We start from the raw sequence: 14,989 nt of genomic DNA, 5'->3' as shown, positions 1-14,989 counted from the left end.
CTGTCTGCTGAGAGAGCCTAGAAACAGTGACACCACAGTAGCAATGAGCACATCCAAGGCCCAGTTTTTGGTTTCTTAACACCATGTCCCAACAAAAGGAACCAGGGCTCCTTGGACGAAGAGCAGACTCTGGTGCTGCCATAGAGCAAGTAAAAGATGGAGCATCTGCTAATGCCAGAAAGTAAGGAAGTGCTCAAAAAACAAAAGGACGGTGGCCAAAGGACACAACAGCCAAACTGAAAGAGCTCCCAATGGCCAAAGCTGTAACAATTTGAGTAAATATTTTAAACAATGATAGTATTGGCTTATAATCCAAAGAATAAAATAAATATTCTTAAGACTATAATAATATAAATGACTGAATAAGTTTTAAGATGGGAGAGAAAAGGGGGCAAGTCTTCCTTACAGAAAAATTCCGAATATGTAGAAAGAATGAGGGAAAAAGAAAATCACCATTAGAATTCCACAGCAATAATAACCACAGGCAAGAGCGAATGAGGAATGCTAAAATTAGTACATGAAATTTTAAGCGGAGACAGGATAGTAACTTCAAAGTATCTCCCTAAGAATGTTTATTAATTACTGTGGTGATTTTAACATATGCCCACAAATTATTTGATACATCTCGCTCCAGGAGGTAGAACATAATTCCCTTTCTGTTGAATGTAGGCTTGAGTTAAATGAGTTGCTCCCAACAGAGCAGGAAAAAATAAAAAATAGTAATTTTACAGTGGAGGAATCTGGCCTGAATGTGTCCCCCTCCAAATGCGTATGAAGCCCTAACCCCCAATTTGAAGGTATTAAGAGGTGGGGCTTTGGGGAAGTAATTAGGTTCAGATTAGGTCACGAGGGTAGGACCCTCATGAAGAATCAGTATCCTTATAAGAAGAAAACCATTCGAGCAGCGAGAAGACGGAGGTCTACAAGCCACGAAGAGGGTCTTCACCAGAACACAACTATGCTGGCACCCTGATCTTGAACTGCCAGCCTCTAAAACTGAGAAAATAAATGTCTGTGATTTAAGCCTCCTAGTCTATGGTATTTTGTCATAGTAGCCCAAACTAAGACATCTCTTCAATCAAGTGCCCAAGGTTAACATGACCAGTAATAAAACAAATTGATATCATGTAACCCCTGATATGACACGATAAGGGCACTTCAACCTCTGGGTATTCTTCCTAAAAAAATCATAACCCCAGTCTAATCATGGGAAAGCATCAGCAAACCCAAAGTGAGGAACTATCACTTACCAGTCCTGTCAAAGTCCTAAAAAACAAAAAAAAAGACTAAGAAATTGTCATAGACCAGAGGAGACTAACGCAACACAACTAAATGCAACATGATATCCTGGATTGGATCCAGGAATGGAAAAAAAAAATAGCGGAAAAACCGGTGAAATGTAAATAAAAATCTGTTGTTTAGTTAACTGTATTTCCCCAATGTTAATTTCCTAGTTTTGATAAAGGTACCATAGTTTTATAAGATGGTAAATCATGAGAGGAAGATGTTAAGACTTTAGAAGAAGCTAAGTGAAGGTTATTGCATTTTCTGTACAGTGTATCACTTCCGCAAATCTAAAATTATTGCAAAATAACAAGTTTTTAAACCATCAATGAAAAAAGTGCTGGAAACGACCTACTAAATTGATTGACAAAATTTTTGAAACAAATGACTACACCAAACATAGCCACCAGAGTGATTTTCCTAAAAAAAAATCTGATTGTTACTTCCTTGTTTAAAGCTTTCTAAGGGTTTTTCTTGCCATCAAGGAAAAATACAAATTCTTTAACATGGCCTGTAAGATAGTGGAAGACAGAATAATCCCTCCTTCATCCCATATGTCCATTTCCTAATCCCTGGAACCTGTGAATATGCTAGGTTACATGGCAAAGGGGAGGTAAGGTTACAGATAGCATTAGGGTTGTTAGTCAGCTGACCTTAGAAGAGGGAGAATATCCTAGATAATCCAGGTGAGCTCAGTGTAATCATGAGAGTCCTTAAAAGTGGCAGAGGGGGCTTCCCTGGTGGTGCAGTGGTTGAGAATCCGCCTGCCGATGCAGGGGACACGGGTTCGTGCCCCAGTCCGGGAAGATCCCACATGACGCGGAGCGGCTGGGCCCGTGAGCCATGGCCGCCGAGCCTGCGCGTCCGGAGCCTGTGCTCCGCAACGGGAGAGGCCACAACAGTGAGAGGCCCGCGTACCGCAAAAAAAAAAAAAAAAAAAAAGGTGGCAGAGGGAAGCAGAAGAGAGTCAGAGGGAGATGTGACTACAGAAGACTCCTCTGAGAGATGCAATGTTGCTGGCTTTGAAGATGGAAAGAGTGGGCCACAAGCCAAGGAATGTGGGTAGCCTCTAGAAGCTGAAAAAGACCTTTGCCTTTGCCTAGAGCCTCTAGAAGTGAATGCAGCCCTAATGACAACTTGATTTTAGCCCAGTTAGACTTCTAACCTACAGAAGATGAATTCATGTTGTTTTAAGCCACCAGTTTGTGGCAATTTGTTACATCAGCAAAGAGAAAACCAATGCAAAGACCCTTCATGATCTGACCCCTGCCTACCTCTCCCAACTCATTGCTTACCACTCCCCCTTCTCACAATGATTTCCTACAGGTATACCTTAATATACTGCAGGTCCTCACGTGGGTCCGCCAAAGTTTGATCAATAAATAAAATGTAATTCTGTTACAACTCAGAATGCCTACTGTTATGATGAAGTGACACAGAATGCTGACCTGGTAGGAAGAGGTATAACTTGCCACGAGAAAAGCAAAGGAGCCAGAGCACAACATCAGGTAAGGTTGTATGCTGGAGCTTTGCCTCAAAAGGCCATCAAAGAGGTTTATTAGGGCAGAATACAACAGTTAAGTTGCCATATAAAGACTTCTGAAGAGGATCAAGTAAATTATGTGATATTTTTCTGAAACTTGCTTTTTAAAAATACAGGTATTCAAAGCTTAATTCCTTCAAAAATGCCACCAAACGCAGTGGTTAAGAATCCGCCTGCCAATGCAGAGGACACGGGTTCGATCCCTGGTCTGGGAAGATCCCACATGCTGGGAAGATCCCACATGCCGCGGAGCAACTAAGTCCGTGCGCCACAACTACTTAGCCTGCTCTCTAGAGCCCACGAGCCACAGCTACTGAGCCCACGTGCCACAACTACTGAAGGCTGCGTGCCTAGAGCCCGTGCTCCGCAGCAAAAGAAGCCACCCTAATGAGAAGCCCGTGCACTGCAACAAAGAGCAGCCTCCACTCGCTGCAACTAGAGAAAGCCCGTGCGCAGCAACGAAGACCCCACGCAGCCAAATAATAAATAAAAATAAATTAAAAAAAAAGAATGTCACCAAAAACTCTGGCACTAAAGTAGCCATGAGTGTGAAAAGGCTGAAAATCACTATTCCACACTCTTACCATAGAAAAGTTTTCTCAAGTCATGCTTGTTCACCCCTGACTATTCACACAGTCTCTTCCCTCTACCTGGAAACTTCAAAAACTCCCTCTACTCTCTTCATCTGACCAACTCTTACTCATTCTTCAGTTCTCAGCTTAGCTCTTCCTCTAGAAGACATTCTCTAACCCTACAAGCAGATGCCTGCTTAATGTACTATTTTGGACAGCGCTTTCCACATGGAACTCTAAGTGTGCACTCTGTAAGTGAAAAACTTGGGCCTAGTTTGCTCTCAGCTCTATCATATCCTTAAGGCTTAGGGTAGTGACTGGCTCATGGAATCCATTACTATATTTTGAAAAAAATTAAGCCCCATAAATAATCCTCAAATATTTCTGTATCAGGCGTTTACCACATCACAATTATCAACAAGAACTATATGATACTGAAAGAGAAAGAATTCAAAACTTAATAGCTTCCACTATGTAAAGTCATTTATATGCTACTATGAGAACAAATATACAAGTCTGACTTTTTTTTACCTTGGCATTCTACACTTTTTACTCTGTAGTAGTTCAAGTATAAGAACATTTGAAACAAAAGGAAAGTAAAAACCTACTGTATTTCATTACATCTAAAGTGTTTTGACACTGCCACTTTTTCTTCCCTTCTTACCAGATGTATGAGTTTCCTACTGCAAGTATAACAAATTATACAAATTCAATGGCTTGAAATAACACAAATTTATTCTTTTAGAGTTCTCGAAGTCAGAAATCCAAAGTCAGTTCCACTGGGCTAATATCAAGGTACCATGGGCAAAGCTGGTTCCTTCCGAGGCCTGAGGACAGAATCCATTTCTTTGCCTTTTTCAGCTTCTAGTAACCACCTGCATTCCTGAGCTCATGGCCCCTTCCTCCAACTTCAAAGCACAACATCCTAACCTCTGCTCTATGGTCACATTACTTTCTCTGCAGGCTGACTCCTCCAGTTTCTAATAAGGATGGTTGTAATTATATCAGGCCTGCCCAGATCCAGGATAATCTCCCCAACTCTAATCACAGCTGCAGAGGTTTCAGCTGGTCAGCCTGACTGATATTATCATATACAAGCTAGATACAGCCTGATTTTCTATAAGCATCTATGCCCTCTTTAGCAAGAGTAAATTATCACAAGATCCACCCAAGGGATAGATCTGCCTCAGTGACATAATCTCCTTTCAGAGATAAGAGTCTCACCAAAGGAAAACTCATTCTATTCCTGCTTTAAGCAAACTCGACATGAAAATCAAAATTTACAAATCAAGTATTTTATGGAAAGTCTAGTCACTATACAAAAAACCATAGGCTCTTAATGTTTCCTCATCCCCCCACCAATCCCACAGAGAAGCAACATTTTTTTTTTTTTTTTTCTGTACGCGGGCCTCTCACTGTTGTGGCCTCTCCCATTGCGGAGCACAGGCTCCGGACGCGCAGGCTCAGCGGCCATGGCTCACGCGCCCAGCCGCTCCGCAACATGTGGGATCTTCCCGGACCGGGGCACGAACCCGTGTCCCCTGCATTGGCATGCGGACTCTTAACCACTGCGCCACCAGGGAAGCCCAAAGCAACATTTTTAATGTATTTTTGTTTCATTAGTCGTTTCCTGAATTGAATTTCCAACTTTTTAAAAAAGTCATATGAAAAGTTTTCATTATCTTTAAAAGATAATGAAAGGTCATCGGAGTACAAACTCCTCTATCCTACTGAGATACAATTCGTACTAATTGGGAGAAGGAGAATCAGATCTAAGAAGGTAATTCATTCATCACTGAGTAACCAAGAAGTCCGTCAATACTCAGCCAGTATGCACTTTAACAATCGTCCTTATCAAACTGTTAAAATGCTCTTGAACCAGCTGGTCAAAAGCCACAGTCCTGACCCTGACTCTCTGTTGCGCCCCACCATGCCGGCCCCTTGCCACACAGCCACTCACGACTTAGCAGCTAAAGGACTAATGCCTGGCACACTGCAGTCTGTCTGAATTCTGCTCTAGGGGCAAGGTTGGTATCCATTCAGTGGTCAGTACATGCAGTACTGATTACTAAATAGTTTGAATATACTACCCCTACCAATAAAGTATCAATAATATTACTAAAATACATTTTTAGTGAGCATAAAATGTATACACACACATACACCTCTAAAGAAATCTGCAATTAGAAACTCCAGTGATTTAAAAACCGGGGCGTCTCAATCACATCTGATTCCCCTGGATTATTCTTCCTGATGGAAGGCTAATAGCCACAAAGGTAACTGTTCCAGTCACTGCTGGCAGACACAGCCTATGCAGCCATTTGGATGAAATCTCACTGCACTAAGTATAGGTTATTCCTGCCACTACATCAGTTGTCCTCTTTGGATGTCATGATAATGAGTGCTAAGAGTGAAGGGGCCAAAAGAAAATCAATATTGTTTGAAAACCTACTACATGCCAGGTACTTTACTTTCCTATATATAATCTTATATAATTCTCTCAAGTCCTGTGAAGCACCACTATTGTCATTTTACAAACAAACAAACAGGGACACGAAAGGTCACTAATTCATACGATTTCAAATAGTTGGGAAGTAGTGAAGAAGCCAGATATTGCAGGTTCCAAAGCCCATTTCACAGAAATACTAGGAAAAACAAGCAAGTTAGGACCTGGCCACTGCCTAGGCAAGGCATTTTACTAGTCCCTCCCCCCTCCCTACTTCATCCGCTTTTTCCTCAGTTCCTCTTAACAGGCAGCTTTCAGCACACAATTTTAGAAAACTTAAAACCGATGAAACCCCTCTTCCCGCAAACCAGCTAGCTGAGGTAGTGGCCTATTAGAGGAAACCTTCCAAGAGCAGATTCGTGGGAGGGAGTGTAAAAAAATAATACACAAGTTCACTTACTCCATTGAGTGCCTACTGCATGCTGCCATGGAATGTGATGAGGAAAACTCACGCGGTATCTGCCACATGAAGAATTTATATCCTGGTATTTTGAAGGGGACCCTCATTTGCTAAGCGTCTCATTTTGCTAAGCACCAGGTACTTTAAATAATAGTACCTCATTTAATGTAATCTTCTGAACAACCCTACGAGGGAGGTATTATTATCCCCTGAAATCCAGAGATGTTAAGTAATTTTCTCCACAAAACCCTGGGCTGTAACAGAGCCTACAGCCTTTTCACTAGCCCACACTTTCTGACAATTCTGAGTATGCTTAGCCTACTGGAAATAATAGTGGCTTCCCCAGGGCTGAATATAACATGATCTGCTCTAACACGCAGTGCTGACTGTGAAGATACTCTCATTTCTAGGAAAGTCTGCTGAAGATTGGCTCAAAATCTGTTCTATTTCAACGTCTTTAGCATCTAATAAATACTTCAGGGTTCACAGATGAATCAGAAAGATGGAAGTTAGCTGAAATACTAGGATCAGTAGCAATGAACGTGATTTACAAAAATCAGTACAGATATAACCTCAGAAACTGAGGGGGAGGGAGTGGCATGGGAATGAAAATACAATAAAAATAACCAAAGCAATACAGCAACAACAATAAAAACTAAACCCAGATAAAAGACACTTGTTTATATATTTGTTAAGATCCTTGAGATATCTATTAATCAACCTAGGGGGAAATTATGTGTGCAGAAAGCTATGTTATACCATGGCAGTATCTTCATGAGAGGACCTGATGCTTCTGGTTAGCTAGAAAGGAAGACTAGAAACCTGAGACACAGATACTGCTCTGATCAAAAGAAACTTACTTCAGACACACTAGGGAGATTTGTATCATTTTAAATTTTGCATGTGCTCTCAAAGTTGAAGGGTTTCCTATAACCTACCAGACAGTATTGCTGAGTGAATGGTATATTTATTTATAGCTTCCATAATGAATTCTCATAATTCCCATTACTATCTCATCTTCCTTGCATTATTAACAATTAAAATGATAAAACTGCCAGTAGTATCATTCTTGGAAAAGGCACATGGAAGGAAGAAAACACATTTTCATTTGAAAATGAGCACCACTTGCTTCCTAAATGTAGAATTAAAAAGCAGTGTTTTACTGATAAATTTGGGTGACCCACCGCCCCCTAAAATTCTAAAAAGACCTCTTTCAATTTAAGTCAATTGGGGGAAATTATGGGGTTATGCCATCATTACCAGGATACTATTCACTCAGTCTTTCCTTGTTTGAGGACTCAGTTTTGGAAGGACTCTCAAAAGGCAGAGTAAAGGTTGAAAAATGTTCAACTAATACTTCATATGAAAATACAAATAATTCTAAACCGCCCACATGGTGCTCAATGAAAAACTGAAGTACAGAAATATAACTTCAAGGAAGGAAGTTTAAAAAGAAATATTTCAAAGACTCAAAGAAGTCAAATTCTATCTTCAAATAAATGGGGGAAAGCATGTTAACAATTAAACATAGAAAATAAGGAAAAGTAATAATGAAGACCCGATTTCTGCCTCCCTACCCTTTCCAATATCAAAGTTTCTAATAAGAGACTTCTTAGAGTCTGTTAATAGAAAGAGATTGGACTTGGAACTAGAAGACTGTATTAGACTTCATTTAACAAATGTTTAATGAGACCATAACTTGTTCTAGGCCCTGAATATACAGCAGTGAACAGGAGGCAGGCTGCTACCCTCAAGAAGCTTATACGGGCATTAGTGAAAAACACCCACCCAAAACTTTCTGGATCTGTTCAATTAGAGAAGTGAACTAAGTGTTTTACAGACTGTGTTCCCAAAACACCTGGACCTCCACCTCTATTTTAACCACAACAGCTCTGCTTTTTTCTGATTTCTATAGCAGGGCCCTGCAGGAAAACAAATCTGTTTTTAAAAATGTTTGATAACCGCTAAGCTAAGTGATCTCTAAGTACCATTCCAGTTTTACAACTCTGTCTTCTGTGATGCTTCAAACTCGTACTTCTGACCTATTTCCTTTGCACCGTGCTGGAATTCCACAGATATATTAAAAGGCAAACTAGTTTACGTGGGGCTAAAGAATCAACCACAAACCTGAATGACTGCTTAATCGTTATCTATGGGTGCCAAATACCATATAGCAAAAATTACTTTTTTCTAAGATTAACAAACAAAACAAAAACAGATTTGATCTTGTTATTTACCTACTTAAGCTACTTACTTTTACAAAAAAACAAACAAAAATTAACTCTAGTTCTTTATCTTAATTTCTAAATTCCTTAGCATTTAAGGCCTTTCTGTAACTTGGCCCCTTTTAGGTATTCTTGGGTTTTCCCTCTCACCCAACACACTTTCTGCCTCTTAGTTTATAAATTTTGAGACTTCTGTTCATGTCCTTGAGACAGCCCTCCTCTCCTATCCATCCCTGTCAAATCCCTCAAGGTCATAACCAACTCAAATGTCACCAAAATACACGTCAATTTACAAGAAAGGCAGGGATTCTGTCTTTTCTACTAGGCTAACCTTGAGTCCCCAACTGGCAAGCATGCAAAAAATGTTGAAATGAATTATGTCAGAGTAACGATTATAAACAGCAGAAATCAAGCATCATCTATTTTTGGCTTCTAAATGTATTAACTGATTTGTTTTTACATATTTAACAGCCCGATCACAACTGATATCCTGCCATTCCTTGAGCGTTCACAAAATTTGTTAAGGCTGAGGTAAATACTTGCCACTCTAAAAACTGTACACTAAGACAATAATGCATACTTAGAAAATCAAGACACAATCCTTGGATCACTATTAATCATGGATTTAAAATATTCTAAAAGACTTGGGATCGCTTCCTAAATTATCATGTTCTAGTTCCTCCACACACAAAGCTATTCTAAAAACAAAACAAAAACAAGAATTTATATCAAGTTTACAAGAGCAAAACCTGCTCACAAATAATATCTTCATGTATGTTCAGGACAGAAGTACAAAACCTACTACACTGTTCACATTCAAAACCCACAGAGTAAACAATGACCAGTGAAAGTAAAGCACGTAATACTGACAAGTATGGCTGATCCAAAGGATAAGGCTAAGCCATCACGTTTGACTTATGAAAAAAATTCAACTTCTGGTTCTCAGGATAAACGATAAACTGCAAGCTTGAGAAGTATCAGTTATAAAATTTAGATGCTGGCTGAACTGGTTTATAAAGTCTAGTAAGTTTTCATTTCACAGACTGGATAAAATAGGTCAGTCCAACAACCATTTTTAAAGAGTACCAGCAGACCTTGTTCTCCTTTACAGAGAACCAGACATATTCTTCTTAAGTATTCAGTCCATCACTTTCGAGAGTTCTCATCTAAAATGTTATCGTCTATAAAGGGAGGCCCCCTCTCCCCCGGCCCCAGCCACGAACATTCCAAATCTCAAGATGAGGGAATACTAGAGCCGATCATTTTTCAGCTGAAACTCGCGCATCCCCAAAGCCCGCGCGACCTTAGTATGAAACCGCTTTCACGGTGCATTGGCTGCTGCCGGTATGAAGGCCTTGCCTCAAACAGGGCCAACTCTGGCACGTTTTTGTGTTTTTGAAAGTGAAGCTGGGGGAGGCGGGGGGGTGGGGAAACACCCAGGTCTAAAAGTATTCGTTTAAATCCGTTTGACACCTGCTCCCTTTCAAACACGACCAGCAAACTCCAAACGCTCGAGTAGCGGCCGCAGCAGCAATGACAGATCTTGAGGCCGAACTGGGTCAGGGTTACAGTTACACTTGTGTTGCATCTTTACACCCTTTGTCTACAAACTTGGGCACTAACTTCAGTTCCCTTCCAGGCAGCGTGCTCGCCGGGCCTCAGAAATCAGAGCAATTTTCCTGAGACAGGAAGGGCACAACCCTCCCAGCTCCATGGCTACACCAGCCTTCCACGGACCACGCACTCTGCGGCCTCGGCTTTTCGCCCGGTATCTGGGCGAAGGGGTCGCCCGTGGAAACTCCCCTGCGCCCGGGCTGGATAAAAGGGATTTCACGCGGTGTCTGGTCTCCCCCTTTTCTATGGCCCCTACTCATCCCCGTGGTTTCGGGCCCGGGGTCACACTACAGAGACAGCCCTGCTCCCTGATTCCCTGGGCCGGCCCCCGCGCCGGGCCGCCCCTCCCCCCCAGCCCCCCCAACCCCCCCGGGGCCGACCCCCGCCTCGTGCCGCCCCCCACCCCGCCCCGGCAGCCGCCCCCCCCCCACCGCCCTCCCTCCCGCCCCGCCCGATTCGGCCGCGCAGGCTGCCCCGCCAGCACTAGGCCCCGCGCTCCGCCCCGGCCGCCCTCCTCACCGTTCTGCTGGTGAGGCCCCGGGCCCGGGCCCGCGGGCGCGGCGGCTCCTGAGGCGGCGGCTCCGCCAAGCTTGGGCGGGATCCGGGAGCTGGCGGCCGGATGAGGTGACCCGGCGGGGGCCGACATGACGGCACTGCGGGCGGCGGCCGCGGCTCCGCTTCGGGTAGTTGGGCGGAGGGAAGGGAAGGGAAGGCGGAGCCGGAGCGGCGAGAGGAAGAGGAAGGAACGCGCCCGGCGTCACCGACGGAGTCACCCGGGACCGTGGCTGGAGTGCTCGCGCTCCGCCCTGGAGCCTAGCTCGGCCGCTGCGGGCGCCGGAACCCCTCCCGGCCCTGCCCCGCCGCCGCCTCGAGCCCCGAGACGCGGGACTCCCACCCCGCGGGTCGCTCCCGGCAGGCGCTGACTGTGCGAGCCGCAGCGGCCCCTGCAGGCGGAGCCCGGCGCGCCCAGGCCGGAGGCGGGGCGCGGGGCGGCAGCCTCCCAGCCAGCCCTGCGACCTCGGGCCCGGGCTGACCTGCTGTCGACTCGGGGCGAAAGGGGTGGACCAGGATAGATGGCGCTGGGCCCGCTCCCACGTGGGGCGGAGGCAGGAGCGCGGCGGGCCTGGGCCGGGCGGTGCGGTGCGGGGACGGGGTTCCAGAGCTGCGGGGTGACCTCCGGAGACCAAGGCAGCGCCTGGCCGGACTGACCCCGCTCACCCTTCCTCCGAAGAGGAACCCTGGGTTTGGCTTTTTTTTTTTAATCTTGAGGTGTTTTCCCCCTTAATATTAAATCCTAAAGGAAATAGACATTCAAGTTCCCTGTCCGTAGGGAATTATAATCCTGGGCAAAAGAAAAAGAAATATTTCTCTATGATAAACACAGTATCTCAATAAGAATTGAGAACTTTTCCCACTGACTTAAATCCTGGGAAAGGAAAGGGGGAAATGGAGTATAAGGGAAGCTGAAAGGCAAACTTTATCGTCCTCATGATTTTTGCCAAGAGTTGGCTCATCCTGTTGATGTTCAGAAGAGAAGCTGTAACACCCAAAGCAAGAACTCAGCGTGGTTTGTCTACGCTTATGAAATCGTTGAATCTCTGGCCTGTCCCAGCATGTTAACTGGTAAGCAAGCCCTGGGACTGCATTACCCAAGTCGTTTTGCCATCTTGGAATCCTGAGTATGCCACAGTCATTCTGTGTTTGTTAGAAATGAAATTGTTCAAAAGCGTCGAATTCCGAATGGGATGTTGCAAGGTTGTATTTCTGGAGCGATGTCTAATTACTGAATGATTATGCCAAACATAAAGTGTGTTGTAGTCCTAGAATAATGCGAAGCTTCCCTTTAGTTGCTGCCGTGAATTAATGATACTTGGTGCTTTAATGCACCAAATGAATTACAAACAGGATTTCAGTAGTTGGATTTGTACTTTTGTTTTTGGAATTTATCTTTATTCTTATTTCCATAATTCTGATTAATTTTTCCTTTCCATTTTATACACTACACTAATAAGCAACCCAAGCAATACTTTTACATTACAATATCCAGAAGCTAAAATATACTAGTTCCTGCATGTGAAAGATGCATTAAGCCAAATTCTTAGGTTTAAAAGCCAATAATTTTGTTAAATGTAAATTTTCAGAATCTTTAGAGAAAATTACACTGTACAGATATTATAACACAATCCTGTCCTAGAAAGCAATATCCCATTAATAAAACTACTTGAATTTTTTAACATTTTAGGTAGATAATTTCAAAGGAATACAAAGTAAGAGAAAGTAGTATAATGGACCATATGTACTCATCAGCCAGCGTCAACATTTGTCAGTTCAGGGCTAATCTTGCTTATCTATACTGGCACCAACATCCACTCTCCCGAGATTAAGTTTTTTTCTTTTTGGCTGTGCTGTGCAGCATATGAGATCTTAATTCCCCGACCAGGGATCAGTTCCACTGCTCTTAACCACTGGACAGCCAGGGAAGTCCCTTCTGAGATTATTTTGAAATGAATTTCAGACATATCATTTTATCAGTAGGTATTCAACATGTATCTCTCAATGTATAACATAAACACAATACCGTTATTATACCTAAAATCATTAAAAATAATTCATTAGTATCATCAAATATACAGTCCACAATTGTCTTTTGTAATAGTTTGTACTTTCTGAGTTTTAGGATTTTCAACAATACATCATCCATCTACACAAAATGGGCAAGCACTTTTCTACAGCATTTCCAGCTTTTCCGCAAAAACCTAAGCCCCCGCATAAGCAAAAGACCACACTCTGCTTCATCGAGAAGATTACACGATTACAGATTCCAATGCTGCCTTTGAAAAATGGCTCAGAGAAAAGCCCTGTATTAAGGGCTGCTATTATAAGGGTAAGGGAATAACGAGCCAATTGGCTTTCTGTCCTTGGAATGTATCTTCTTGGGCAGGGGTCCCCAACCCCCGAGCCACGGACTGGTACCTGCCGCTCCCCATCGCTCTCATTACCGCCTGAACCATCCCCCCGACCCGCTGCCTCGTCTGTGGAAAAATTGTCTTCCACGAAACTGGTCCCTGGTGCCAAAAAGGTTGGGGACCGCTGCTTTGGGGTATAAGAAGCCCATTTTAATCACAGGTATATGGACTGAAGTTGAGCCCCGTCTCTTTAGAGGAGACTCCTAAAGAAGGACGGGGACTCTGTGTTTTAACCCATCTTCCCCACAGTCTTTATCACCTAAGCTCTTTGCACCTGTCTGCTAATTCACCGTGGTATTTTCTAGCATGCTTGTAAGAATCTTTTGCATGACAGATCCTACAACCTTTATGAAGATATGTTATTTCACTCTACTGCTTTAAGTCCCATGACTGCTATCAGTGAAGAAAATGAGGAATAGGATGAAGGATTGAATGAATGCTTACCATGTACCAGGCACTGTGCTAGTCACTTTAGATATATTCCCCCCCATTTAGTCCTCACAATAACTCTATTGGATATTTTTCTTATCCCCATTTTACCAGAGGAAACTAAGACTTATATAGAGTTCAAGTAATCTTAGTAAAAATCATGAACCTGTAAATGGCAGAACCAGAGCTCAAACCAAAGTCTGTTTAGCTCCAAAGTCTTTGCTCTATTCACTACGTAGTATACTTGATTAATTTACATTTTTCTTCATAAAGCTATGCTAATTATTATGTACTATTTTGCTTGTCAAAGGATTTTCAGTTTTACATATTTAGAATTTGTTCCAGTGACATTTAGAATGGCAAATCTCAAAGTGTTTGAAATGCAAGTTCTCAGGTCCCACCACAGACCTACTGAACTCTGGAGACGCGACCCAATAGCAAGCTTTCCTGGTGTTTCTGATGCACAAGAAAATTTGAGGACCACTGCTTTGAATCGCAAAGTTAAGCTGAATTGGTTCATTCTTTTCAACATCAGGAAACGATGGTCCTTTTCTTCAGGACATTTCTCCAATCTTTTGCCAGTCATTAAAAGTGATACTTTGTTCCAGGAGTGTCAAATATGGTAGCGTCAATCTTAATTGTTTTGATGGGCAATGTGAAGATAAATGCTGTTGCCCAGTTTGTGTTCAATGGGGAAAAGTGCTATAATTGAAAGTAAGCCCTGCCACAGGTGCAGGAGGGACATTTTTGCTGAATGTCAAATTCTGACACACGTATCACTATTTGTCACCCCCAATTTAGGACTCACATTCTCTATAACATAAGTTGTGGGAGCCTTGGATAACTGAACACCTATTTTTATCTCAAAAAATGCTAATCCAGGTCCTTCTCTGTTGTACCTGGCTTCCCATCTTCCTCAGCTTTTTTTTTTTCCCCTCTAGTTTTTAAATTACATGTGACCTTTGTAGAATACCTTTCCTCTTTCAGTGGCATTCCCTATTAGATGTCCCTCTCCCAATATGAAGACATGATTTTCTTCTTTCCTCTCCTTTTTCTGATCTCTTTACACATTTATTGCATTTTTAGTAGGCCAGGTATTGGGGATACAAAGATTAATAGGATGTAATCTGTCCCTGAAGATCCTATGCAGGATCCTTTACATATAATCCTACTTTCTTATATTTATTTCTTGATCTTTTTTCTACAAACCTGTGTTATTTTTTTCTCACATTCCTTGTGAATCTTTGTTTCTCCTTTTTATTAGGGCCAGCTGTCCCCAACCTTTTTGGCACCAGAGACCAGTTTTGTGGAAGATAGTTTTTCCACAGACAGGGTGGGGGCGATGGGGGATGGTTCAGGCGGTAATGCAAGCAATGGGGAGGGATGGGGAGGGATGGGGAGGGACGGGGAGGGACGGGGAGCTGCAGATGAAGCTTCACTCGCTCACCCG

The 14,989-nt window shown here is 42.9% G+C and overlaps 1 protein-coding gene and 1 long non-coding RNA gene across 6 annotated transcripts in view; one reads left to right on the top strand and one right to left on the bottom strand.

Moving 5' to 3' along the window:
- The window catches only part of SEC24B (SEC24 homolog B, COPII coat complex component), a 94,215-nt gene extending 83,364 nt beyond the window's left edge, over positions 1-10,851 (bottom strand). For 4 of the 5 annotated variants that reach the window (XM_060148581.1, XM_060148582.1, XM_060148583.1 and 1 more), the window contains exon 1: positions 10,664-10,845. In XM_060148581.1, the coding sequence (XP_060004564.1) occupies positions 10,664-10,790 (127 nt within the window). In that variant the 5' untranslated portion in view covers positions 10,791-10,845. Of the gene's footprint in view, positions 1-10,663 lie in introns of all 5 variants that reach the window. The other variant, XR_009540397.1, reaches the window with a different exon arrangement.
- Positions 10,852-11,014: 163 nt separating this feature from the next.
- LOC132519979 (uncharacterized) overlaps positions 11,015-14,989 on the top strand; it is a 93,429-nt gene continuing 89,454 nt past the window's right edge. Inside the window, exon 1 of the long non-coding RNA XR_009540398.1 lies at positions 11,015-11,767. This is a non-coding gene — a long non-coding RNA (uncharacterized LOC132519979). The remainder of the gene's footprint in view (positions 11,768-14,989) is intronic.

The sequence above is a fragment of the Lagenorhynchus albirostris genome, chromosome 4 (assembly GCF_949774975.1).
Source record: "Lagenorhynchus albirostris chromosome 4, mLagAlb1.1, whole genome shotgun sequence".
In the NCBI taxonomy this organism is placed as follows: Eukaryota; Metazoa; Chordata; class Mammalia; order Artiodactyla; family Delphinidae; genus Lagenorhynchus; species Lagenorhynchus albirostris.
The sequence above is the reverse complement of the archived record's forward strand: the minus strand, read 5'-3'. Positions and strand labels throughout refer to the sequence as shown.